The sequence below is a fragment of the Tenrec ecaudatus genome, chromosome 9, assembly GCF_050624435.1.
Source record: "Tenrec ecaudatus isolate mTenEca1 chromosome 9, mTenEca1.hap1, whole genome shotgun sequence".
NCBI lineage: Eukaryota > Metazoa > Chordata > Mammalia > Afrosoricida > Tenrecidae > Tenrec > Tenrec ecaudatus.
In genome coordinates this window covers 72547418-72572764 of record NC_134538.1, presented here as the reverse complement: position 1 = coordinate 72572764, position 25347 = coordinate 72547418, and the positions used below count along the sequence as shown (strand labels likewise).

Genomic DNA, 25347 nt, shown 5'->3' with positions numbered 1-25347 from the left:
ACACGTGTAGAAGCAATTTTACTCCTTACAGACAACTCAGAGCAGGAGGCTTCCTAGAAGAGTCCATCCCTTAGCAGTTCAGAGCGTTATTATTAATTACCAGAGCTTGTTAACTCGGGGGAGAGGAGCTGCAATCACAGTGTCAGGACATTCTACATTTCATCCAAGTTGTGTCTCTACTCTCCCTGCCCCTTCCTTCTCCAGTACAGTTTCTTGCTGTTAGTTACTTAGTTGTTCTGAGAAACAGGATATGGCTTTAATTCGCTGAATTAATATGGTGATCCAGCTCTGGAAAACAGTGCCCATTACAAGTCTGGTGGGGTTTGTTTGCTTGTTTGTTTGTTTGCCAAATGGCCAACATCTAGCTAAATTAGAAGCAAAATTCTCTAAGCATGATAAGTAGGATTGGCCCCCTTAACTTGCATGTACCTTGGCACCCAGATGCATTCCCAGGCCAAAGGGAAAATGTAATGGTAGATACACATGCATTATTATAAAAAGCAATATATATATATATATATATATATATAATGAATAAGGATAATAGAAAAATACATGTTTGTCAATAATATACTGATGTAACTAAACACACACGAATAGAGTAGAAAGCTGTGTTATGGGTTGTTTTTTAATCACATTTCATCTTAACTTAAAGTTATTTCATATTTTGAAAATCTTTTTAAAAAATATTTTAGGACATAAATACAGTCACACTTTAAAGCATCTATGTTATCAACCAAGTACACCTTAGATTCACTGTTTATTAGTCTGAACTCATCTTACCTGTGTAAAAAGTATAAACTGAGCAAACTGCCAGGGAAGCATAAAGGCCACGTTGGACAGACAGAGCGCAATGTAATACTTTCTGTACGTGTTCGTGGTCCTAGCAGAGAGAAAGGGTGCCAGTAAGGCTTATCATACGATAGTTATCCATGAACGGAAAGACCACTTGGAAAATAATAACACTTATAACAAAGTATCGTTAGTTTTAAAAGCTCATTAGGAAGAACTTAAATATATTTAATCATAAAAATGTCTAGAACAAAATAACCAAAGTTTTGCTTCAAATACAATAAGGCATCTAGTTTATCAGTTAATAGAATGCTTTAAATATAAATGTTTTCATTTTCTAAATATGGATAACATTAGAAATTTAATACTCCAGAAAGAAAAAAATCTATTTCCATAAGCACTGAAAGCATAGGTTCCCAAACTTATGTGGCCTATGCTCCCTTTTCAAGTAAGAGGGGAGGGGCCAGCAGTGTCACTCCTTATGGGAAACATTGATTGCAGGCAAGCTGTATATAGGACTGAAGGTTTTTGTCGTATAAACTAACTGGTTCTCGACACATGCACTGCAGAATCTGAAAGGTACTACTCATGGAAGTATATGGTCCCGGAACATTTGGAAGAAGAAATGAGAAACATTTCATTCCGAAAGAATTCCTTTAGTTAGAGAGTTAAGCTTTTCTAACATGCTATGAAATTCATTTCATTATAAAGTTATTTAGAGTAGTTTACAATTATTAATTATCCATTCATTCACTCGATTGATTTGATTGATTGACTGAATCATAGTGTTTCTCAGACAGTTCACATTTTTGCAAAACTTATTTACTGAATTCCAAACTAAAATGTGCCCTGTAAAAAAGTGGGGAGAAGAGAGTGGTTGAGTTGCTAGAAAATACCAGTAATTTAGCAGTACTTCCCAAGTACACACTCCTTTTCTATTCATTTGAGCATGATTTTCTTTTTCATGAAACACAGATTAATCCTCCATCAAAAGAAAAGTGTACACATAGAGTTCACATGAGTAGAAATGTAAATTATAAAATGGGTACAGGTTAGAGACATTGAGTCAGACATAAGCTTTGGAGGGGGACAAGGCTAATAATTTCTTGAAAACACTCAAATCGTTACAAAATATATATGAACATAAATTCTGACTTATTAAAATATAAGGCAGTTATCTCAATCATGTAACCTTGACCAATGAAAGGCAACTTTTACACAGTAAATTTTAGACTATCTTTTTCATTCCTGTACTAGATACTACTGTTTATTTTAAAAATAAAAGCATAAAAGGGCTTAAATTTGATAGCTATAACTTAAAAAGCTGAAGCATAATTTAAGAAGCTTAACTTAAAATGTAATTAAATGTTTCATAAATCAAATTACCTGAGAATATAAGTTAAAAAGTACATCTGAAGTACAAGAAACGGATATGAAAAACTCTCCCGGAGAGGTGGTGTCCACATCACACGGGTAGCCTGAAATCAGTAAAATGCTTACTTCATTAGAATACCCATTATTAATTTTAAAATCATGGGCCCACTGTTATTAACAGCTCTCCTACTGTGCTCATGAGATCTGATTTCTCAATACCTTGGCAAAAGCTTCTCCATTTGAAGAACTCTCTTATAGACAGACACCAAACCAAGGAGAGAATCATGAACTAGCTGTTAACTAGAAAGTACAGAAGTAAAAGATAATGGAGTTCATTACAATTTTTTTATTATTGTTAATGTTTTGATTTTTAGGCCAGGAACAGGCCTAAAAACCAAACACCATGAAATATATATATATACACATACATATATATATACATATATACATATATATGAAATAAATAAATATATTTCAGCATATAATAAGAGTTTCCCAACCCAAAACTCATCAGCATTGAGCTGATTCTGACTCAGCAACCCTGTAAGTCAGGGTTCCCGAGGCGGGAACTCTTTCCGAAGCAGAAAGCTTCATCTTTCTCCCAGAGAGTGGCTAGTGGCTTTCTGAAGAGCCAGCCTTTTAGGTGAGCCGCTCAAAGTGTAACCACTGCGCAAGCAGGGGCCCTACCGGCACCCAGTAAGTACTCGATGCTGGCTACAGGAATCCACTGTCATCTACATGGCTTCTGCGAGCTCCTTTTCAAGCGAACTGCTGTCCCACTGGGCTGAGTCAGTAAACTGACTTCTGCTTTGAATTCCACATTTCATGCTATTGAATGTTCACATAATGTAATAAAGAAGCTGGGTTTTAGATGCAAACTAATGTATATATGGGACCACATTCATTAGATAGCAAATGTGGAAACTTGGGTAAGAAATATAACCTCTCTAAATTTCAATTTCACAGTTTATACATAAGCCAATCCCTCAAAAAAGTAAATTACATAATCTATATAAAGTGCCTCAACTCACTAAATACAGTATTTCCCTTTTACTATATAATATACAACATATGGGTGTGCCTGTGTATGGATGTGTGTATATATATATATATATATATATATATATATTTACTAAAAACAGGCAATACATTTCATATTATAAATTCCAATTATCTAAAACTTTATATCAGCAGAATTAATGTATCAACTTTCAACACAAGCTTCTCAAAACACTACGAAGCTGTGAGTAAATGTCATATAATTTATACATATACATAATACTGAGTTGATTTCCTTGTTCATACACAGCTCGTCCCACTTCTTAGAAATTATTTTCTAGAAAACACACCTCGCCATGGTTGAAAAAGTAGCACAGTACTGTGACGACACCTCCTAATTTAGTCCCACTGCGGAAAAAGAAAATACGAACAATTATAATTCATGTAACTTCAGTTGCACCACATTTCTTAAAATCAGTTTTCCATATCTAAAATGTTATAGTGCTAAACCATATAAAATGCTAATGGACTGTTTACAAGGGCCGTTTTAAACTTTATTTATTTTTAACTCTTTACTTGTGAATTGGGTGATGGTTAGCTGAGCAGATCAATTTTCCATTCTGAAATTTATATATACTTTGTTCTTTCTCCTAGATTGCCATCTGTACTATGTCAACATGACTTATCTCACTTCCTTCCTGTTTCTTGTTTTCATTTGTCTTTCTTTCCAAACCCTTCTGAACTGAGCGTAAATACTGCCCATCTTAAATCCCAAATGGTTGATTTTTAAAAACGTGTATACTTCCATGGTGTTATGGTTCCCCTTATTGATCCAGATGTCAAGGTGACCAAGGGGCAGAGTCTCAGTGGTTCTACCAGTCTCTATTCAACCAGAAATACTGGTCCTTTTTTTTTTATAATGATTTTGAGTATTGTTCCACACTTTCCTCCCACTCTATCCAGAACTTTTAATGTGATTCTTCCCAGATGGTGGGAGCCTGGCACCATCTGGTTCTTCTGGTCTCAGGATTGTGTGGTCCATTAGTTTACTGGATTAACTGTTTTCACGGCTCTTCCATTTTCATCACTCCCCTTTCCTCTGAACAGGGAGAGACCAATGTTGTACCTTAAAAGCCAAATAAAGACCCTAAATGATACTCATCAAAGTAGGATGGAGGATATCAAATCTATTCTTGTAGTGAATGCTTAAATTTTGAATGTGTAAACATACAAAATGCATATGTAAACAGTTCCTATGTTACATGTACATTACTTTAATATTTTGTTATTCCTACTTTGTAATTTATTACATGTGCAGGATTTTTTAGGAAAACCAAAACCAAACTCATTGCCATCGTATCAATTCCAACTCATAGTGAGCCTACAGAGCAGGGTGAAGCTGCCCTGTGGGTTCCAGAGAAACTACCTTACTGCAGTAGAAAGCCTCATCTGTCTCCCACAGAGCGGTTGGGGGTTTTGAACTGATCTTGCCAAAAAACCAGCCCAATGTGTTACCACAGTGCCACCAGGAATTTCTAAAGGGTAGGCATAAAATAATTTTAACAAATATGTTCACACTTCAGAGACTCCTATATCACTTGAATACTCTCAATGGAAGAAACTTTTGCCTTTTGAAATTGGATCTAAGTGTCTAAGAGCTTTAAAAAAGTATATGTGAATTATGAAAAAATTTAAATTATCTCCACTACTACAAAGCATCTTTTTGTTAGTCTCAAAGAAGCAAAAGTATAGATAATAAAATGAATGACCAAAGAGAGTATATAATCATCAAGGAATTATTTCTCACAGCTGTCCTTTCATGTGATTGCACATGCAGACCCAGACTCATATCTATGTTATGGTTTAACATCTCCCTCTAGACTCCCTTTCATGCCCTACATCCCTCGTCCTCCAAATGGCAAAGCCACGAAAACAAGTACTTTGCCTTGTTTATCGCTGAATATCAAGCTTCCCTCATGGAAAACAAAACATATTGGTTTCATAGATGAAGGACTGAATAAAACATAAACAAGTAAACAAAACAAAAAGATCACACATACACCCCACAAACAAAAAGCAGGAGAAAAGCTAGTTATCCAAAATAAAGGATTTACCATTAAGGTATACTTCAAAATGATAGAAATCGAATGTATGAGAAGCCACAACAAATGGCAAGAACAGAAACTTGGAATGCATGAATAAATTGAAGCAAGATTTATCAACACAAAACATTACCAATGGCAGCTGGATTGGATGGAAGAAGCACTAAACTAAACTAAGTATTAACATACACACTGGGAGGGTATGCCTTAAATCAAGCTCAAAAACTGCCCGTCATCAAACAGACGCTGACTTGTGGCAGCCCTAAGTGTTCGGGGATTTCTTTTCTTGCTCAGAAGAATGGGAAGAAATAAACCCATGTTTGTCAACTAGATCTGCAAGTTGATATTTCATAGTTAGCCACTAAAAGAACAGAAATGGAAATCTACTTTCCAAGTTGGTGCCAGTGGGGAGGACGACCAGGGTAAGAAAACAAAGTTTTACCCCAATTCCCGTTTCTTTTCCCATTTCCTCAGCGTGCTGGTGACATTTTTACAGCTAAAATGTGCTGCGGTTGCATATCCTTCATAAAGACTGGATCTAATAATATAGTTGGTAAAAACGACTTTAATAACTAACTTAGAGAGGCCTTGGACTTGTTGCCAGGAGACCCGTCCCTGGAGAAGGACAGGAGCAGGGAGAGAGGAGAGCCCTCAACAAGATGGACTGATGCGGAGGCTGCAGCAAAGGGATCAGACCCAAGGACCGACGGGAGGATGGCGCCGGAGCGCGTGGTGTCTTGCTTTATTGCACACAAGGCCACGAGGAGTCTGAACATATTCAAGGGCTTTTAAAAGCAACATTATCTCGTGTGTAACTATGCCAATGAAAACTATAATCTTAAAAATCTTAGTCTCTTTTGTGTAACACATTCCATATTTTACAATAAAAAGTAAGAAATGCAAACTACTTTCAAACCATGACTTTTTCAGTCTGCAGTCTTGAAATTACTTACTTCATTAATTTTAGCTTTTATATCTGTGATATGCTTTAGCTTTAATATATATTTTTCTGTATGAGCTACATATAAAACACGTAAGAATGTCAAGATAGTTTACAAAATAATTATAATTAATGAACCACAAAAAAAAACATCTAAACAATCCAAACTATTACAACCAAAGTTCCTACTTGCTAACCCTCCCTGAGGTAGCCACTCTGATGACTTTTTGTGATTTTCAGTACAATCATGTCTATGGGGAGGGAGGGGCAAAAAGAGGAGCTGAAACCAAGGGTTCCAGTAGAAAGAAATGCTTTGGAAATGATGATGGCAACATACGTGCAAGTGTGCTTAATGCCACTGAATGATGGAGCTAGAAGATTTGTAAGAGCCCCCCAAGAAAATGATTAACCAAAAACAGTATCATTCCATTTCATGTATCAATCAGTGCTTTACAGCTTTAGACAAATAGAAGTATTAAGTTTTTTTTCCCTTGGTGCCCAGCTTCATTCAATCAACATTTTATTTGTAAGATTAATCTATAGGTACTAATGCATGTAGCTACAGTTTATTCATTCTCATGGTTGTACGGTATTCCACTACATTTATAAATCATAATGAATTCACTTCTCTATTGATGGATATTTGGGTTTCTCACCGTTAGGAGCTACTGAAAATACTGTTGTTATATTCTGGTACATAAATCCTGGTATCCACATGCAAGGGTTTCCTAGGAATGTTTACTTTAAATGGAAATTGCTGACTCATAGGTATCTACATCTTCACCTTTACTAAATAATGCACATGGTTTCCCAAAATAGCTGTGCCACTTTGTATGCCCATCTGTGGTGAATGAAAAGTTTTAAAAACACAGTTGGTGTGAAATAGCATCTTGTCATTTGAATTGTATTTTCCTAATGAAAACTTGATGTGTACAAACTTATTGGCCTTCTGGGGAGTGCCTGTTCATAAATATTTAGTGTATTTTCCTGTAAGTTGTCTGTCTTATTAATCTTTGCATCCTCACTAGAATAAGAATAGAGGCTCCATGAGAACAGAGATTCTTTTATATTCCCAGCATTTAGAACCATAAAACAAAAAGACCACACTCACTTGGCCCTCAAGTTGTTGCTGACTCACAGAGACCCAATAAGGCAGGTAGAACTGCACCATGGGTTTCTGAGACTCTAACTCTTTAGAAAAGTATAAAGCCTCCTCTTTCTCCCACGGAGCTGCTGGTAGTTTCAAACTTCTGACCTTGTGGTTAGCAGCCCAACTCATAACCATTATGCTACCAGGATCTAGGATCCATAGTAGGCATTTAATAAATATCGATTTAGTTAATGCATGTAAGTTACTCAAACAAGTGGTGCTATATAAAACTAGGTTTAGTTATATATAACTATTAATATCCACATAGACATTAAAAATAGCCACCACCACCTGTAGCCACAGATTTGAACCTGACTCACAGAGATCCTACAGGACAGAGCAGAGCTGCCCCAGGGGGTCCCTGTGCCAACCTTCAGTTAGCACCTTAACTACTGCCCCGCCAGGGCTCCTTCACCCAGACATTAAGCCCTACAAGAAAATCAATAGTTACTTGGTGAATGATTTTGTATTTTTATCTGTAAATGCTGTACAGTTGAAGAATGGCATTGTAAGGGAAATTGATGATTCAGTTAGGAATGTATTTTCTTTAATAACATATACCTGACAAGGTTGCTTAAACAATACGAATGTCTTATCAGTCAACCAAAAAAGTGAGAGAGACATGGCTGTTGGCAATGGCTTTCCAACACAAAGACGTCACTGTGGCTGCTGTCACTGGGCGCCACAGAGTCAGTTCTGGCTCACAGCCATCCTGTGTGTGCACAACAGAACTAAACATGGCTGGGTCCACGTCCGCCTCCTCGTGTTTATTGCTATTTTTGATCTCCTTACTGCAATCACTGTGTCAATCCATCTCACTTTCCTGCTGCCCACTGCCTGTACTAAGCATGATGCCCTTCTTCAGGGACTGGCTTCTTCTAACAGCATGTGAAAATATGTGAGACAACGTCTTACCATCCTCACTCTTAAGGAACAGTCTGCCTGTATTTCAAGATATTATTTCAGTGACCTCTCTAGTTTTTTGTTACACGATATTGGCTAAGCTTCTGAAAAAGAAAATAAATCCCCCAACTCTTACTATAAGTAAACTAATCTGACTAATTATCCTTCTAATTTAGTGTACATATTAAATTAATGTACATCATGAAATATCTCATACTATCGTTAGTAGTCTCACCTCAGGTATGTACCATATATGAAGAACAACCCCATCATTGCTCCATTTAAAAGAAAGATCACACCAACATAAAAGCAAGCAGGGTCTCCCAATCCTTTGAAAAGACACAAAATATGTAGTATAAATAACTAGAAAAAAATTCCATATAATTGTTTCCATACTTCATAATCAAGGGCTCGTGCACTCCCTGGAAGCATTTGCTTTCCAGATTGCAGCCCTTTAGTAACATTCATACTTTCCCCTTAAAAGAAGCATCGTTACACCGCAGTGCTTTGTTGGGGCTTCACGTTCATTTAGGTGATGCTGCCATTGTTAAGTATCAGGGGTTCCCTGTGGAGCCACTTTATGAATTTAAGAGAAAATCTACTGCATTATTTTCATCTTTTGCTGGGATGGGCAAGATATGATCTTTTACTTCCAGAAGCAGCTTGCATTCTATATGAACTAATACAGTTATTTAATCCATTACTACTGTGTCTAGGTGGAGCATTAGTATGTCCCTAGTATGACAGCGTGTGTATGCTTGTAGCAGTAAGTGCATGTAGCACTTACTGGGTGCTGTATAATCATTATCTCACTTTAACTTGAAAACAAATTTTTGAACTTAGTGATTGAGAAAAAAAGGTAGAAGACACAAATGAAGTTAAATTAGTCATAGATTGTGAAGGTAGAGACAATTTTCTAAGTCTTTAACGGTATACATTATTTTAAAATCTGTATGCATAACTAAATTAATAAATGTGTTAGTACAAGCGGGTACTTGACTAGTCTAGGTCTCAGAAATGTGTATGTTATTGTTATTGGGTGCCATCAAGTCCGTTCCCACCCACAACGACCCCACGCACACAGGTCTGAACTTTGCTGTCCTGCGCCATCCTCACGTGAGGTCTCGTGAGTCTGAGCCCACTGTCGCAGCCACTGTGGCCGTCCGTCTCAGTGAGGGCCTCCCTGTTTACCAAGCATGATGTCCTTCTCCAGGGACTGGTCTCTTCTGGTAACATGTCCAAAGTATGTAAGACAAAGTCTTACCCTCTTTGCCTCCAAGAAGCATTCTGGCTGAACCTTTTAGCTGTCCGTGGGACTTTTAATATTCTTCTCCAGCACAATTCAAAGGCAGCAATTCTTCGTCAGTCCTCCTTATTCCGCTTTCTTCACATACATTTGGATCAACTGAAAATACCATGGCTTGAGGTGGACCTTAGTCCTCAAAGTAACAACCTCGCTTTTCAATACTCTTGTGCCACGTGAGCATTTTCTGGGCTCCCACTTAATTCTATCCCCAATCCAACAGCATTGAGTGCTTCTGCATGGCCCTACTCTACACTCAGCCTCACGAGGAGATCATTGACGACATCAATCCTGCAGCAGGCTGTGGTGGAGAAAGAAGATGGTAGCTGGCTATTTAAAAAAAAAGTGGCTGGGGTCTTAAAAGCTTGTATTCACGCTGTCATCTAAGTGAGATTTCAGCTAAATCCACATGGAAGAAGCACACCAGTCAGTGTGATCCAAAGATGACAAATAACAAAATCCAAATACAATGGAGGAAAAAGAATCAGAACTTTAACTGTGAATACCTGATTTGCAGAAGGCGATGGATGACAGTGGGAGCCCCACATCCATCTGGTTATCCACGCGGATTGAGCCTCGATAAATCCCATTTGACCATAGACTAGGGACACGAATAGTCTTGTTACTAGACAGAGATTATTCTACACTATGGTGATGGAACTACGGTATAAGATAACTGGTCATTTGATCTCTCTCTCTTGACCCAGGCTGGATTTGTTCTCGCCTTAAATATTTCTTGCTTGATCTTTCACAGATCTCTTTTCCTCTGGCTTATTTTAATACTGCAGGTGGTTTTTCCTTTCTTCCCTTTTTTGTATGTTTCCCGGTTTGTGATGCGCAGAAGAGGCAGTCAAAGAGTCAATAACTGATGTAATAGCTAGTCTGGGAATATGGGGTGGGAGAGGTTGAGGGGAACTGAAGAGTCGATAATGAATATGGGAGGGAAGAGGATTCGCTAGAGCTGATTGTGGTGATGTATACACAACTCTTTTTACATAAGACTGAACTATGAAAGTGTATGATATGTGAATTATATCTCAATAAAATTATTGGGGAGGGGGAGAGGCTTTGTGCAGATTTATCCAATGGGATGCATTGCTGATTGCTTGACTGCTGCTTCCAGAAGCATTGATTGTGAATCTAAGCAAGACAAAATCCTTGATAACTTCAATCTCAATCTTTTCTTCATTTATTATATATTGGGACAGTTGTGCGAATTTGGGTTTTCTTTACATGGATCTACATTCCATACTGAAGGCTGCCATCCTTGATCTGCATCAGCAAGTGCTTCTAGTCCTCCTTACTTGCAGCAGGCAAGGTTGTGTCATCTGCATGTCATAGGTTGTTAATAACCCTTCCTCCAGTCTTGATGCTGCGTTCTTCATATAATCCAGCTTCTTTAATTAGTCTCGCATACACATTGAATAAATATGGTGATAGGGTACAACCCTGACCCACAACTTTCCTGATTTTAAAACATGCAGTGTTCCTTTGCTCTGTTTGCACAACTGCCTGGAATCTACGTACAAGTTCTGCTTGAGCACAATGCAATAATCTGAAATCCCTACTTTTCTCAAGGCTGTCCACAGCTTGTTATCATCCCCACAGTCAATAAAACACAAACAAACATCTTTCTGGTATTCTCAGCTTTAAGCCAAGATCTATCTCCTATTAGCAATTATATCCCTATTCCATGTCCTCTTCTGAATCCAGCCTGAACCTCTGACCGAGCCCGGTCAATGTACTGTTTTCAACTGCTGTTGGGTGATTTGCAACAAAATTTTACTTGCATGTCATATCAATGATATTGATATGATCAATGATATTGAGTATTCTTTTGGGTCACTTTTCTTTGGAATGGGTACCAATAGTGTTCTCTTGTATTCAGTTATTCAAGTAGCTGTCTTGCAAATTTTCTAGCATAGACAAATGAGTGCGCCCCGTGCTTCATCAGCTTGTTGAAACATTTCCATTGGATTCCATTCATTCTTGGAGCCTTGTTTTTGGCTCATGCTTTCAGTGAAACTTGAACTTCTTTCAGCACCATTGGTTCTTGCTCAAATGCTACATCCTGGTATGGTTGAAGGTCGGTTACTTCTTTTAGGCACACTGACCCAGTGTATTCGTTCATCTTCTCGCATCATTCAATATTTTGCCCACAGACTCTTTCATAATGCAACTCAAGGCTTGAACTTTTTCTTGAGTTCTTTCCATTTCAGACATACTGAGTGTGTTCTTCCCTTTGGTTTTCTAAGTGTAGGTCTTCACACATTTCATTATAATATTGAATTTACCTATGCAACCCAGTTTTATTAATCTCATCATTCTGCAAATGGAGACAATTTTCTATTGAGGGTTCCCTTACAGCGAGGAGGTGTATTAATACTCAAAATTTGGGTTTCCCAGCCGTGAAGCACAGGAGGAGTAGATGTACAATGACAGTAACTGATACAAGGGGTTATAGGGAATGCAGAGATAGGAGTGGGTGCTAGGGAGGGAAAGGGGATTTCAGGAGTAAATAATGAAGGCTGGAGGGAGGAGGGGGCACTAGAAAGGATTGGAATTCCACAACTCATTTTAAAGGCGATTTAACCCTGGAGGGGAGAAATGCTACAGAAGTGATGTGGTGATGATTGTACAATTCTCCTTGATATGACTGAATGACTGAACTGCTGAGTTGTGTGATATGTAAAGTACACGGCAAATAAAGCTGTTGGAAAAAAATTCTAAATTAGTATTCCAATTAGGAATAGCATAACCTTCTCAGAAAATTTCTCTGAAGGATAAAATGCTGTTATATAAATATGCTCAAAGGTATTTTAATCGACCACAGTGGTTTATAGAAATTCTTAAAATGAGTACTAATATTATGAAATATTTAAGAAAGCATGAATGAGAATACAGAACATTTTCAGAGGGAACATGCCTTCACAGCTTTGAATTTCATCAAGGGGCTCCATGCGGGTGACATTCCAGCAGGTCTTAGTTTCTAGCCCAAATAAGTCCATTGTTCCCACGAGTACCCGGTAACAGCTAGCTATGATCACCTATGAAAGTCAGAAATGTGAAAAGATAATGTAGAAAAAGAAATATTCTTCGTAGTAACATTCTTAAAAATAGCAGTTGTGATGGTGGCCTTTGATATTATAAATTTTGACAAGTTCATTTAAATTATCTCACATAAGAAGTAGTCATTTTTAAATGCCACATACGTAACACATTATAAACCAAAGATGACTATTATTGAGCAATTAAAGTCTATAATAATAGATGTTACAATCAACATCTTATATTCTCTTGTAATAATCCTATAACAGAAATAATATTAGCAATAAATATACGGTATAAAGTATATAAATATGGTGACTAAAGAGTAAAATTCAAATATATACAAAAAACATTTCATAATTACTAATTTATTTACTTAACTTTATTTTCTTTATAGTCTAAAGTATACATAAACAATTGTATATGGAGTTGATCATGCAAAAGACTTAATTCTTCTGAATCTTCCAGCCACTTTAAGCAGTTTAAAGACAGGGGGGAAATGCAGACATAAAAAATTAGAAACAAAATATTTATGTCTAGAAAAACTGAAAAGGAAAAGAAATCAGAGCAGCCTAAAAATTTCCATATTTCGGTGATGGTCTTTCTTGTCATCTTCCTAGCATATAAAACACATAACTACTCTGTCGTACAACATGTTGACACTGCTTAGTAACAAAAATCTGCCTCAAAAAGAGGTCAACAATAAGATTTTGCATTATCTCACTTAATGGAAACATGCCCAGAAGTAGGCAGGCACCCAACACAGTTCAATCACTACCCTAAAGGTGTCCCAAAGTCATATGAGGTCATTTCCATCTTCCCCTTCAACCCCACATGGTGTGGACTCATGCACAACCTCAAGGGTAAACACAATTTCGGGAATTATATGCAGGTCTGAAAATACCCAGAGGAAGAAGCAAACCATTTATGCCTGTGGCTTTCTTTTGAGAGCATGGAAATTTCTCCATGAAACATCTAGTCAACTTCTCTTCATTGCTCATTAAACAGAAGAGAACAATCTGGCGAGTCCTGCACCAATTACTAACAAGAGGAATAGAGTTACCATGATTAGCTTAGATCAAGGGTTGTAAGTATTTTCTGGTCAGTAAATAGTTTAGTGTTCCTGCTGCACCTCAGTTCAGCCACTGGAGCATGAAAGCAGCCATCGACAGGCACATACAGGAATGGTAAAGCTGTGCCGGATTCGGCCAATGAGATGCTGGCTCTCATTCTGGATTAATCATTTAGAGTAGAAGACATGCTAGAAATGAACTAGAATGCCCATTATGATAGCTTTTTAGTAAGTTTAATGTGAAAGACCATTTTTCAAATTTTGTCCACCTGTACCAGTCTCCCAAACCTACAGACCATCCCTACTTAGAAACCTTCTTAGCTCCCACCACTTCTCTATCCATGTTGTTATTTTTTTCTGGGTGCGGCTGAGTCTGTCCCAGCTCACAATGACCACACGTGACAGAGCAGCACTCCCTAGTAGACTGCGATCTCGATGGAAGCAGACTTCCAGCTCTCCCCCCCCCGCCCCCCCCCAAGCTGCTAGCGAGCTCTGACGCACCCACCTGCTGGCAACCACGGAGCACTTAACCGAGGTACCGCAGGGTTCCTTCATCATTCCCATACCGTGACTTCATGCTTTGAGTTCACAGGAGCAGTCTCTGAGAACTACGTTTTAGAACTTTGGATACTAACTACAAAGACATATACAATAAATCTAAAAGCTCCTATTCTTTTTCAAATATAATTGTTCTTACTTACTATTTCTATCTAACAATAAAACAGCCATCAGCATGCAAACAGTATTTGCCTCAAAATATTGCTCACCTCTGGATAAAGATGGAAGCGTTTTATTGTATTAATTACCAGGGGATATTCAGTGAGCCTGTCATTCATAATCATCCAAAGTCCTTTCAAAAATGATGGTGCTTCAATAATGGTCTTGAAGTAGGAATAATAAAGCCCCTAAAAAGGCACACATTATTAAAGTAAGTAAAACCTGAAGATATTTAGCTCTACAAATCCTCTAGAACAATTTATGATAGAAGCAAAAGTCATTAATAATGTGTCCCAATTACTCCTCATGATTATATTCTAAGGACATTTTCTAATGCTTCCTCCCCCCAACTATCATGGCCCTAATTCTACCTTTCAAATCAGGCTAGACTAGAGCACGTGCACTGGTACAGATAAGGAGCTCCCAACACAGGGAATCCAGGACAGATAAACCCCTCAGAGTAGTGATACCAGGAGGTTGAGGAAGGTGGGAGAAGAAAAGGGGAACCAATCACAATGATTGACATATTACCCCCTCCCAGGGGAACAAACAACAAAAAAGTGGGTGATGGGAGACAGTGGTTGGTTTAAGACATGAAAAAAAAAGTTGATAAATTATCAAGGGTTCATGAGGAAGGGAGGATGGGGGAGGGGGGAAATGAGCTGATACCAAGGGCACAAGTAGAAAGAAAATGTTTTGAAAATGATGATGGCTGCATATGTACAAGTGTGCTTGACACAATGGATGGAAATATGGATTGTGATAAGAGCTGTAAGATGCCCCAATAAAATGATTTTTAAAATGAAAATGGAATATTTGAATATTGGTATCCTAGACTTAATGAACTGAAACTCATTGCGATTGACCATTGTGACTTAGACAATCATATGGTCTATTACATTGAGGATGACAGATTAAAGATGAACCTTGCTGTATTCATTAGCATAAAGAATATTTCAATATCTGTCTTGAAGTACAATAGTGTCAGTGATATCCACACACCTACAAATCCCATCACCATCTCTTCAATTCCAACTCATAGTGACCCGACAGGACAGAGTACAACTGCTCTTTAGGGTTTTCAAGACTGATACCAAGGGTTCAAGCAGAAAGAAAATGTATGGAAAATGACCATGGAAACCTATGTACAAATGTGCTTGATACAAATGACACATGGAATGTTAGAAGAGCTGGAAGAGCCCCTAATAAAATGATTTTTTTAAGAATAGGGTTTTTTAAAAATTAAGGAAGACATATATTAAATAAATTACATTAAAATAAGCTCTTAAAGGAGAGTATTTTGAAATCAAAAGAGAACTAAAGACAATTTAAAGGGGTAAGGAAAGCACAAGATCTCTTGATGCCTACGTTAAGAAGGCAATTTCTATTCACATTTGATCACTTGTTTAATGCTACCTTCCCCAGCTGAGCTGTTCCTCAGCTATTACATTTGATCTTTGTTATGATGAAAAGAAGTCTACATTAAGAAAGGAGGCAAATAATGAGACAAGCAAAATAACAATACCCCCACTTTTACATTTAAATAATACACCTAAGCTATCACAGGAGAAACAGAATAGGTCTCCCCCCACCATATAATTTCTATTCCCAATAAAATTCTAGCTAATAATACTATTGGTGAAATACACATCAGTTCATTTAAAGAAAGAACTTAACCATTTCAGTGCGAAAAGTCATCTCTCTTTCCAAAGATGAGAGGTGAGAAAAGTGGCGATCGTTTTCAAAAAGTGTTATTAAATGCATCCTAGAAAAAAGATGGAATACTACATTACAAAAGCAGGTTTCACAGCTGATATGAAAAGAATTTAGGTACAGATAAGCAAAATAGAGAAGCCATGAAAATAAACAATATATTCTTATAACAAATATTGAGATCATTTAAAAATTTCAACTATGTATATATTTTTCTGGAGGAAGACAGGTTTTCCACTGCTGTAAAGAGTTACAGTCTGGGAAGTCCATGGTAGCAGTTCCACCCTGTCCGACAGGATCGCTGTAAGTCAGCATTGACTCAATGGCAGTGAGTTCTACTGGACATTGCTAGGCATTTGTAACCCAGTGTCACACACCTCTGAAATTCTGTAGTTCTTCTGTTCTCCATCATGACCAAGTACCTTAAGTTTCCCATGGCTTTCTCCACCCCACCTCCCTCCTCAGACTTCTGAGTCAGATTTTTGTTTGTTCCTTTGCTTTTTATGTTTTACAAGTGATTCTAATGTTCCAGGCCTGAAAATCAGTGCTCTAACTAGTTTTTTAATTTAAAGACTATAGTTTGTATATTTTTAGTAAAGTTATTCCATATTAAGGCAATTTTGAGTAAGTATGAGATCACATAATGCGGTCAACAGTCAAATGCCAAGGAACAAAGGATGCCAAGTCGAGATAGCAGTGCAGCTCAAGCGGCAGGCAGTTAAAAATAAGAACATATGAGATAAGAAAAATGAATTCAGTCAGCAACCATGCTATTCTTAATCTAATGGGTTAGAAAATAAAGCAAAATTCTATTTACCAAGCTGGCTTGTCAGCAGGGTTCACTCACATGCAAGATACACATACACTCCTAACGGCACGGTGGTTATGCATTGAGCTGCTAAGTGCAGGCTCAGCAGCTCAAAGTTGCTAGTAGCTCTGCAGAAGAAAGAAAAGGCTTTCCACTTTCATAAACAGTTACAGTCTTGGAAACCCACAGGAGCAGTTCTATCCTGTCCTATCAGTTTGCCATAAGTTACCATCGACTTTACAGAAGTAGATTCTTTTAGAAGATAACCAATAAAACCCAAACCAAACTCATTGCCTTCAAGTGGATCCAACCTGATGTCCACAGTGACTATGTAGGACAGAGCAGAACTGCCTCCTGTGGGTTTCTGAAACTGCAAAGTGTTTATGAGACTACAAAACCTCATCTTTCTTCCACAGAACAGCTGGTGGGTTAGAACTGCTTACCTTGTAGTTACAGACAAATGTATAACCACTATGTCCAGGACTCCTGGGACACCAATAGGTGTAGTAAATGCTTCCTAGCATTATAATCTTGGGCTAAAATAAAAAAAGTCCCTGCAAGTCAAGGAGCCAGTGCAGCACCGTGAGGGGCAATTACATACTTCCCAAGAATAGAGATCCCAAAACTCACTTAGAAGTGAAAATGGCAGAGAGGAAAGTATTGTTTTTATAAACACGTCTCACATAAAATAAAGTATGTGTGCTTACAAACTTGAAACAGTCAGTCATTTAGTTCTGCGTTACTATTTCAGAGTCTTTATCTTCATGTCTGTCTGATTTTCAATCGACGTGTTAGCAAAATGTTAGCTATAAATTTAGGACATCAACAACATAGTTAATATAAAATCAGGCTGTTTTTGAGACAAAAAAAACATGTGAAACACACTAAAAAAGCTGGGCATTTACAGAAACGGAGTAGTAGGTCCTTTTGGTCAAGCAAAAATATTTTAATTGATACTAATACACTATTTTGAGAATAATATTTACTATGAGGAGACAAATACACTATTCAGATAATGTGTCTGTCTTGTAAATGCTATTATACATAGGAAATCTATAAAGAGTAATATTTGCATTTATATCAGCTATACAAGATCATTGGCGATTTACTCTAAATCAAAGATAAGAGACTAAGTAAGGAGGGGGTAGAGAGTTAGGAGGTTACATTAACGGAAACAGACAGCCAGAATGAAAACAGTGAGCATGGGGACACGCTGTGAAAAATGTAACCAGTGTCGCTGAACAATGTGTGTACCAAACTCACTACCATCACGTCCACACTGACTGGTAGCAACCCTACTGACAGGGCAGCATGGCCCCTGCGTGTGTCTGAGCCTGTAACTCGTTATGGGAGTAGAACACCCCAGCTTTCCCTTGAAGAGCAGCTGTGGGTCTCCAATGCTGACCGTGCGGTGAGCAGCCCAAAGCACAATCCACTAAGCCACTGGGGCGCCTTGAACAATATATAAAAAAACTGTTACACGGGAACTTAATTAGTTAGGAAAACTTTCACTAAAAGAGACGATTAAAACATTAAAATAAATGTGAAAAACTATATGTGTAAATAGGTACATAGATATTTTGTAACAGGGAACAGTATTTTATTGTAAGCAAACACTGATGACAAATTTTAATCTAAATGCTATTTATTTTAAACTGAAGCAAAATCTTACCAGTGTAAAAATCCCACAAAGATAGCTGGAAAAAGAAAACAAAAGAGATATTAAAAGCTGCTTTATTATCTAAAATAACCTTTTAAACGCTTATTCCAAAGATAGTTCCTTAAATTGCCTAATCCCTCAAATTCTCTAGAACATGCACATTCAGGCAAGATTGCTAGCAACCTGTCTATACTGTCTATATCGCAAAGACAACATTCCAGATAGACATCAGCCACATGGTTAATAATGCTTACCTCTGGAAGGAGACTATGAGGAGCCAGAGGAAAGATAGGAAAGACGTCACTGAGGAGCTGCATCTGGAGTTATTGTTGCCAACCACTCCAGGTCCCTGTGAATGAGGCTCTGTCAGGGAGCTAGCTGTGAGACAGGTCAAGCGGCAACAGTAACCTTGGCCAGAGCTTTTTGAGACAGTTAACCAAATCTGTCCCCTCTGGTGACTAAGGGGTTGCTGCTTTTCTGGGTTAGGCATTGATTTACTAAAAAAGAGTTGAAAATGAAGCTATGAGCTCCAGTAAAGATTTAGCATCTCAGAAACTCTAGAAAGGGTCGCTATGCATCAGCATTGACTCGATGGCAGTGGGTTTGGTATTAGTTAGGGATGGAGCTGAAAGTGGAGCCCTGGTGGCACAGGGGTTAATGCACTTGGCTGTTAACTGAAAAGTTGGTGGTTTTAACCCACCAGCTGCTCCACAAAAGGCAGTTAAGTCTGCTGGTTTTCTTGAAGATTTCAGCCATGGGCACCAGAGGGGCACCTGCACTCTGTCCTTTTAGTGTTGCTATGAGTCAGAACAGATCCAAAGACGGTATATATATTTTTTATTTTATTAATGGAGTTGGAGAGTGGGATGAATTGGTCAAGTTAAAATGCCACAAAATACTTTTCTTACAGAGGCTGGGAGTCTTTGAATGGTGCAAATGGTTAATAGTCTTAGCTGCTAACTAGCAGGATGGAGGTTTCCGTTCACCCAGAGGCTTCAGACAAATGGCTCGGCGAGTCACCTGGGGAAAACCCAGACACCCAAGACTCTGGAGCACATTCACGGGTGGTTAGAGGGGGCGGGGCCTCCAAGGAAACTGGCTGTTTTTTGCTTTTGTTTCTTTGTTTGTTTAACAGATTCTAAGGGTTCCTTAGATGGTTGTACACTTTTGGTTGATTCCACTTTGTGAGAAAATTGATTTTTATACATTTTCAGGTGCCTCTTCTGTTTTACAGAGGAGTGGATTTGTGGAGGTCTTCACCTGCTATGCCCACAAGTCCGGCTTCCCTCCCATGGTTACATACTGGTATTTTTTTAACAGCTGTCCCAAATCTCCATAGTAACTTATTTTACAAATTGTCAGTACTGCCCTCTTAAAAAGTTAAAAATTACTCAACTTGGATAATAAAATCAATGTAAATTCAGCATAGAAATAATTTTCGGAAAACACTGTAATGAGAAAAATGTCTACTCATGCTTCCACAACTTTCCCACAAATATTCGCAACTACTATGGGCACTTTCCTACTGCTCTGTAGTACTTCTCGGAAGTTATAGATTAGGGTCCGAAAACTGCAGCCTGTGGTCTGTTTGGGTCCACTCTACAAGCTGAGTGTGGTTTTCATATTTTTTTAACTCTCAGAACTCAAACTCACTGCCTTCAAGTTGATCCCAATTCACTCACAACCCTACAGGGCAGAGGAGAAGAGACCCTGTGGGTGTCAGAGACTTCAACTCTGGACAGAAGTAGAAAGCCTTGTCCTCCCTCCCTCAGAGCAGCTACTGATTTTGAATAGCTGACCTGGGTAGCCCAACCCATGACCACTAGGCAGAGTGAGAGAAGAGAAAAGGAGAGGAGAGGGGAGGGGAGGAGAGGAGAGAAAGGAGGAGGAAGAGGAGACAAAGAGGAAGAAACGGAAAAGGAGATAATAAAGAAAACATGCAAACGAGACTGTATATAGCCTAGAAAGCATGAAATCATATTTACTAAGTGGCTCTTAACAGAAAATAATTGCTGACCCATTTTAAGCCGTATTCACTATATCTATTAACTCTCTATGTAAAATGCCTTGAACCACCATGAAATTAAGACGTCTACCTTCTCTCTCCACTTGAAGTGGATACCCGTCTAACGAGACAGACTACATTAACTCTGAGGCAGAGACTGTCCTTGGTTGTTCTTTTATCGACTGGCTATCCAAGCCTACTATGCAACGGCACCTAACAACAACAACATCTAAACCCATCCATATTTGTCACATATTCTGGCATAAGGTTGTAAAAATTCTATCTAAGGAAAATTCAAAGATCAGCTGTCCTACAAATCAATCAGGCTTTTCAAAAAGCCTCAGAACTTTGTCTCTCTCATCTCCCTCCCCCACTCCACAGTCCACACCCATCTGCTTCCTCTGAAAAAGTGCTAAGGTGCAATGATGCCAATATTCTGAACGCATGAAGTGCTCGGCACCCCCTCTTTGGAAGGGAAAAGCAAAGCATGCCTCTTGAGCATCTGAATCCTCGTTCTACCAGCTCTAACGACCTGGCTTTAGTGGTTTATGGAAACAAAGGTCATGTTTGACATGAGACTACCAACTACCTCCACTGCATGATTCTCTGAGCATTTCTCTTCAGTCACCTGTGCTTGTCTATTCTTGACCATCTCTGAAGAGGAAGTAGCTCTCCTCTTTCCTACCCTTACCTTCTCAAATGTGTGCTGTTCATTTCATCCCTTTGGATATTCCAAGACTGCTCCATCCACTATGTTTTCTCTTACAACCTCAATATCCCCCTCTCCCTCTTGATCTTTCCATTTGACTTACAATTCTCCTCAGCCTCAACTCATGACATAACATCCTTTAAACTACGAGATTCTCTCTCCCACCTCCTTGGCCACACATGTGCTGTGTCTCTTTTTGTATTTCTAGCTCCTTCTCCATTCATTCCCAAGACTCTTGGCCAACCTCCCTTCCTAAGTTCCTATAATTTTTTATTAGTATATTTTGGTGATGTGTAGATAACAAGACATTTGCAATCTCTAGTTTTCATATGTACACGTTGGTCACCCATCATCATGAACTTGTCTTAAAATTTTCCATCACCCTTACCTATAGCTCAAGGAAGAAAGATGAGACGTTCTACTCCTGTAAAGAGATAGTCTCAGAAACCCACACAGTCGTTACCCTGTCTTATAGTCGCTATGAATCAGAATCGACTTGATAGCAGAGTTAACGCTAGCTCTGCTGAAAGACTAAAGACCTTTGACTTATCAAGTTCAATGCTTTTTTTCTGTTTACACTTCCCAATTTCTCTGTAGCCTCTGACTAGATTCTTAGCCGTGCGTTTCTCTCTCAGCTTTCTATCAAACAGGATTCTCCCAGTACTTCTATCCTGCTAACGATTCCACTTTTGCATGCTAATCTGGTCTCTCATTTTCTTCTCATGTTACATGTAAATTTGAATATTTCCCCAAAGTATCGAGCCTTTGCTCACATTGAGATCCATTGGCTGTAAGATTTCACTCAATCTTAGTTTCAACTATCATTTCTATGTGGATAATTCCCAAAGCTGTAATATTTGATCCTAAACTACCCCCCCTCTCTCTGAGCAATGGCCGAACGTACCCCACAGCCTACTAGACCATCTTTAAAGGTATTTACCATAAGCCCACTGCGGGGAGGGAGGGGAAACATGAGGAGCTGACACCAAGGGCTCAAGTAGAAAGCAAATGTTTTGAGGATGAGGGAAACAAATGTACAAATGTGCTTGACACAATGAATTGTGTATGGATTGTGATAAGAGTTGTATGCGCCCCAATAAAATGATTAAAAAAAGAAAATGATGGCAACATATGTACAAATATGCTTGATACAACTGACATATGGAATGTTATGAGGTGTAAGAGCCCCCAATAAAATGATATTTTTTAATGTCCTACTATGACTGCTGTTTCCGTTCTCACTCCATTCTTACGCTGCCTACTAAGTCAACTTTTTCTGAAGCACACGTCATTCTCTGTTGATCTCACCCAGGGTCAATGTGTGAACGTACTAAATTGCTCGCTTTAAAATGGTTCTGTTGTGTGAATTTCAATTAATTAAAAAGAAATCCAGAGGCATTCCTAATTTCGTACAGAATAAAGCTCAAAGGTCCTACCTGAGCTAGTAGTCTTCCTATACTCTCCCAATCAACCTTTTCGTCTTCTGACTTCCTCTCCTGTCTGTGGCCTTTCTTTAGACCTAGCTCTGCAATCTTGTTTCTTTGACTCTGGCCATGCAGCTTTACTAGCCTCTAGTATTTCTCGTTCCTGACTGCACACGTGCAATCTCTTAGTATTAGTCAGAATTCACATCCAACCCACCTGCTCTAATGCTCATTTAACGTATAAGGCACTTTGATGGTGCTGTGGATTAGGCATTGGGTTGCTAATGGCCAGGTCAGTGATTCAAACCCACCAGCCATTCTGAGGGCAAAAGATAAGGCTTTACCATCAAGTCAATGCTGCCTCAGTGACCCTCTTCCATGGGTTTCTGAGTCTGAAGAGCTGCTGTGGGTCTCAACCTGCAGACCAGGTGAATCACAGCCCAACTCGTAACCATTGATGTCACCAGGACTCCTTCCCATAGTGACAGTTCTAATCTAGCCTATAGGATCACTCTGTAAATTGGAACCAACTAAGTGGCTATGAGTTTAGTTTTAGTTGTGTGTGTGTGTCTGTATAAGAACTGTCACTTAACTCCTATAGCACTTAATAAAATAAACCGTTATTGCATCCAATATGCACTGAGTGCCTTCAATGTGCCTGGCACGAGTGAACTGGAACTTGTGTTTGGGATGACTAAACAGACTGATTTCCAAGGCAGGATGGTTCTGGATGTGGCATGTACCTGATGGGGTAATTAGATATCTGATCGTCACTAAATATGCACTCCCATCTGCTATTCCTCAAATATTCTTAACACTCCAAGCGTGAGAACTCATTCTATTTTAACATCAGCAATCAAGCTATGGTGGAAGAGAAATGACAATAGCTTAGATTAACTCACTGAGTTGATTCCGATTCATAGTGACCCTATCGAGCAGGCTAGAACTGCCCTTGTGGGTTTCAGAGGCTTTAAATCATTAGAAGAGAGACAGTCTTTCCCCCATGGAGCTGCTAACCTTGTACTAAGCAAGTCAACTCATAACCCACTACCCAACCAGGACTCTTTATAATTTAGGTTAGGGGACATTTATCCATGCATCAATTTATTGCAGTAGCCAGACAGTCTAAAGGTGGACAGGGCCCAAAATAATTTTCTTGGAACTGTAGCAAATTTTAAGTTACTTTCTAGAATATAGAACGCAAGGGGCGTAAATGGAGGAAGACAAATCTTACAGGCAATAAGGAAGCTCACTCTCCCAAGTTTAGGCACTGAAACTCCATAGTAATGTGGGAAGGCATGGATAAAAACACGCGATGTATTTTGGCATTAATTTTAAAAAGTACTTCTTTTAGCTTATAGGACAGCGAAACATGAAACACTGTGATAAGTGGCTGCCTTAAGATGTCTTTTGCTGATGACAAACTCGAACAGCAAACTCACTACCATCGAGTGGACTCAGAGCGATCCTACAGGGCAGAGTAGAACTGTCCCCGTGAGTTTCCAAGATGAAGTAAGTAGAAAGCCTCATCTCCCTCTGGCAGAACACCAGGTGGTTTCGATCTGCTGACTTTGTGATTAGCAGCCCAATGCATAATCCACTACTGCCACCTGGGCTCCTTGCAGATGAATGACATAGGGGTGACAAATACGCCTGGAAAACCAGCAAAAACTTTAAAACAAGGACTAAGGGGTTTGGGATGTGTTGCCTGCGATCATCCGGAGCTCAGACTCGGCAGTGACCCGAGGTGCTCAGGTGGGAGGGCGTCTGACGCCCGCGCGCCGCAGGGGCTTTTTGCCAGGGGCCTCCTCCTGCCCCTCTGCTCACCTATGCCCAGGTTGACTCTGTTGGAGAACTTTTGCGTGTGCAGTATAAGCACGCTTTCGCGGAGATGATTCAGAGCATATCGGAAGAACTGCAAGCGGCGGAGGAGCACGGACTTGGCGCTCCCATCCAGGTGCAAGTAGTGGGAGGGGTGGAGCGTTCGGGTCCTCCGCGCCAGGTACCTCCGAGCTCCCCCTAGCAGGCTCCCGCCGCCTATGGGCGAAGGCTGCCGCGGCCGCGCCTGCTTTTCCAACTGCGCCGGCGGCTGCTCCTCCTCCAGCTCCGGCTCCCCAGCCCCTGTGGCCCTGCGCCTCCGCCTAGAGCGGGACTGAGGCGGCGAGGAAGCCGCTTCCCTGAGTTTGCTCCTCGTTGGCCCCACCATTTTCTCATAGTCCCTGTGCGGGCGGCGCTGGGGCACTCTCCGGGGCCAGCCCAGCCGAGCTCGGGCGAGGTCTGGAGTAGCTAGGCTCCGCTCCAAGCCTCAACGACTCCTCCCCGCCGCCGTTGCGGGCGCCCCGGTCGTCAAGGCGACGGCAAAACGTCGTGGGAGGCGTGGCGTGCGGCGACGCCCACGCGCCCCGCCTCCCGTCGCGCCCCGCCTCCCGTCGCGCCCCGCCTCCCGTCGCGCCCCGCCTCCCGTCGCGCCCCGCCTCCCGTCGCGCCCCGCCTCCCGGCGCGCCCCGGCTCCCGGCGCGCCCCGCCTCCCGGCGCGCCCCGCCTCCCGGCGCGCCCCGCCTCCCGGCGCGCCCCGCCTCCCGGCGCGCCCCGCCTCCCGGCGCGCCCCGCCTCCCGGCGCGCCCCGCC

At 40.0% G+C, this 25347-nt stretch overlaps 1 protein-coding gene across 1 annotated transcript in view; it reads right to left on the bottom strand.

Annotated features, from left to right (window-relative positions):
- The window catches only part of LOC142456400 (putative C-mannosyltransferase DPY19L2), a 94526-nt gene extending 69601 nt beyond the window's left edge, over positions 1–24925 (bottom strand). The window contains exons 1-9 of the mRNA XM_075557550.1: positions 24547–24925; positions 18594–18618; positions 16078–16165; positions 14451–14588; positions 12490–12610; positions 8496–8589; positions 3516–3573; positions 2179–2270; positions 784–883 (exon numbers count right to left, since the gene is read on the bottom strand). Of these exons, the coding sequence (XP_075413665.1) occupies positions 784–883; positions 2179–2270; positions 3516–3573; positions 8496–8589; positions 12490–12610; positions 14451–14588; positions 16078–16165; positions 18594–18618; positions 24547–24925 (1095 nt within the window). The remainder of the gene's footprint in view (positions 1–783; positions 884–2178; positions 2271–3515; positions 3574–8495; positions 8590–12489; positions 12611–14450; positions 14589–16077; positions 16166–18593; positions 18619–24546) is intronic.
- Between the last annotated feature and the right edge of the window lie 422 nt (positions 24926–25347).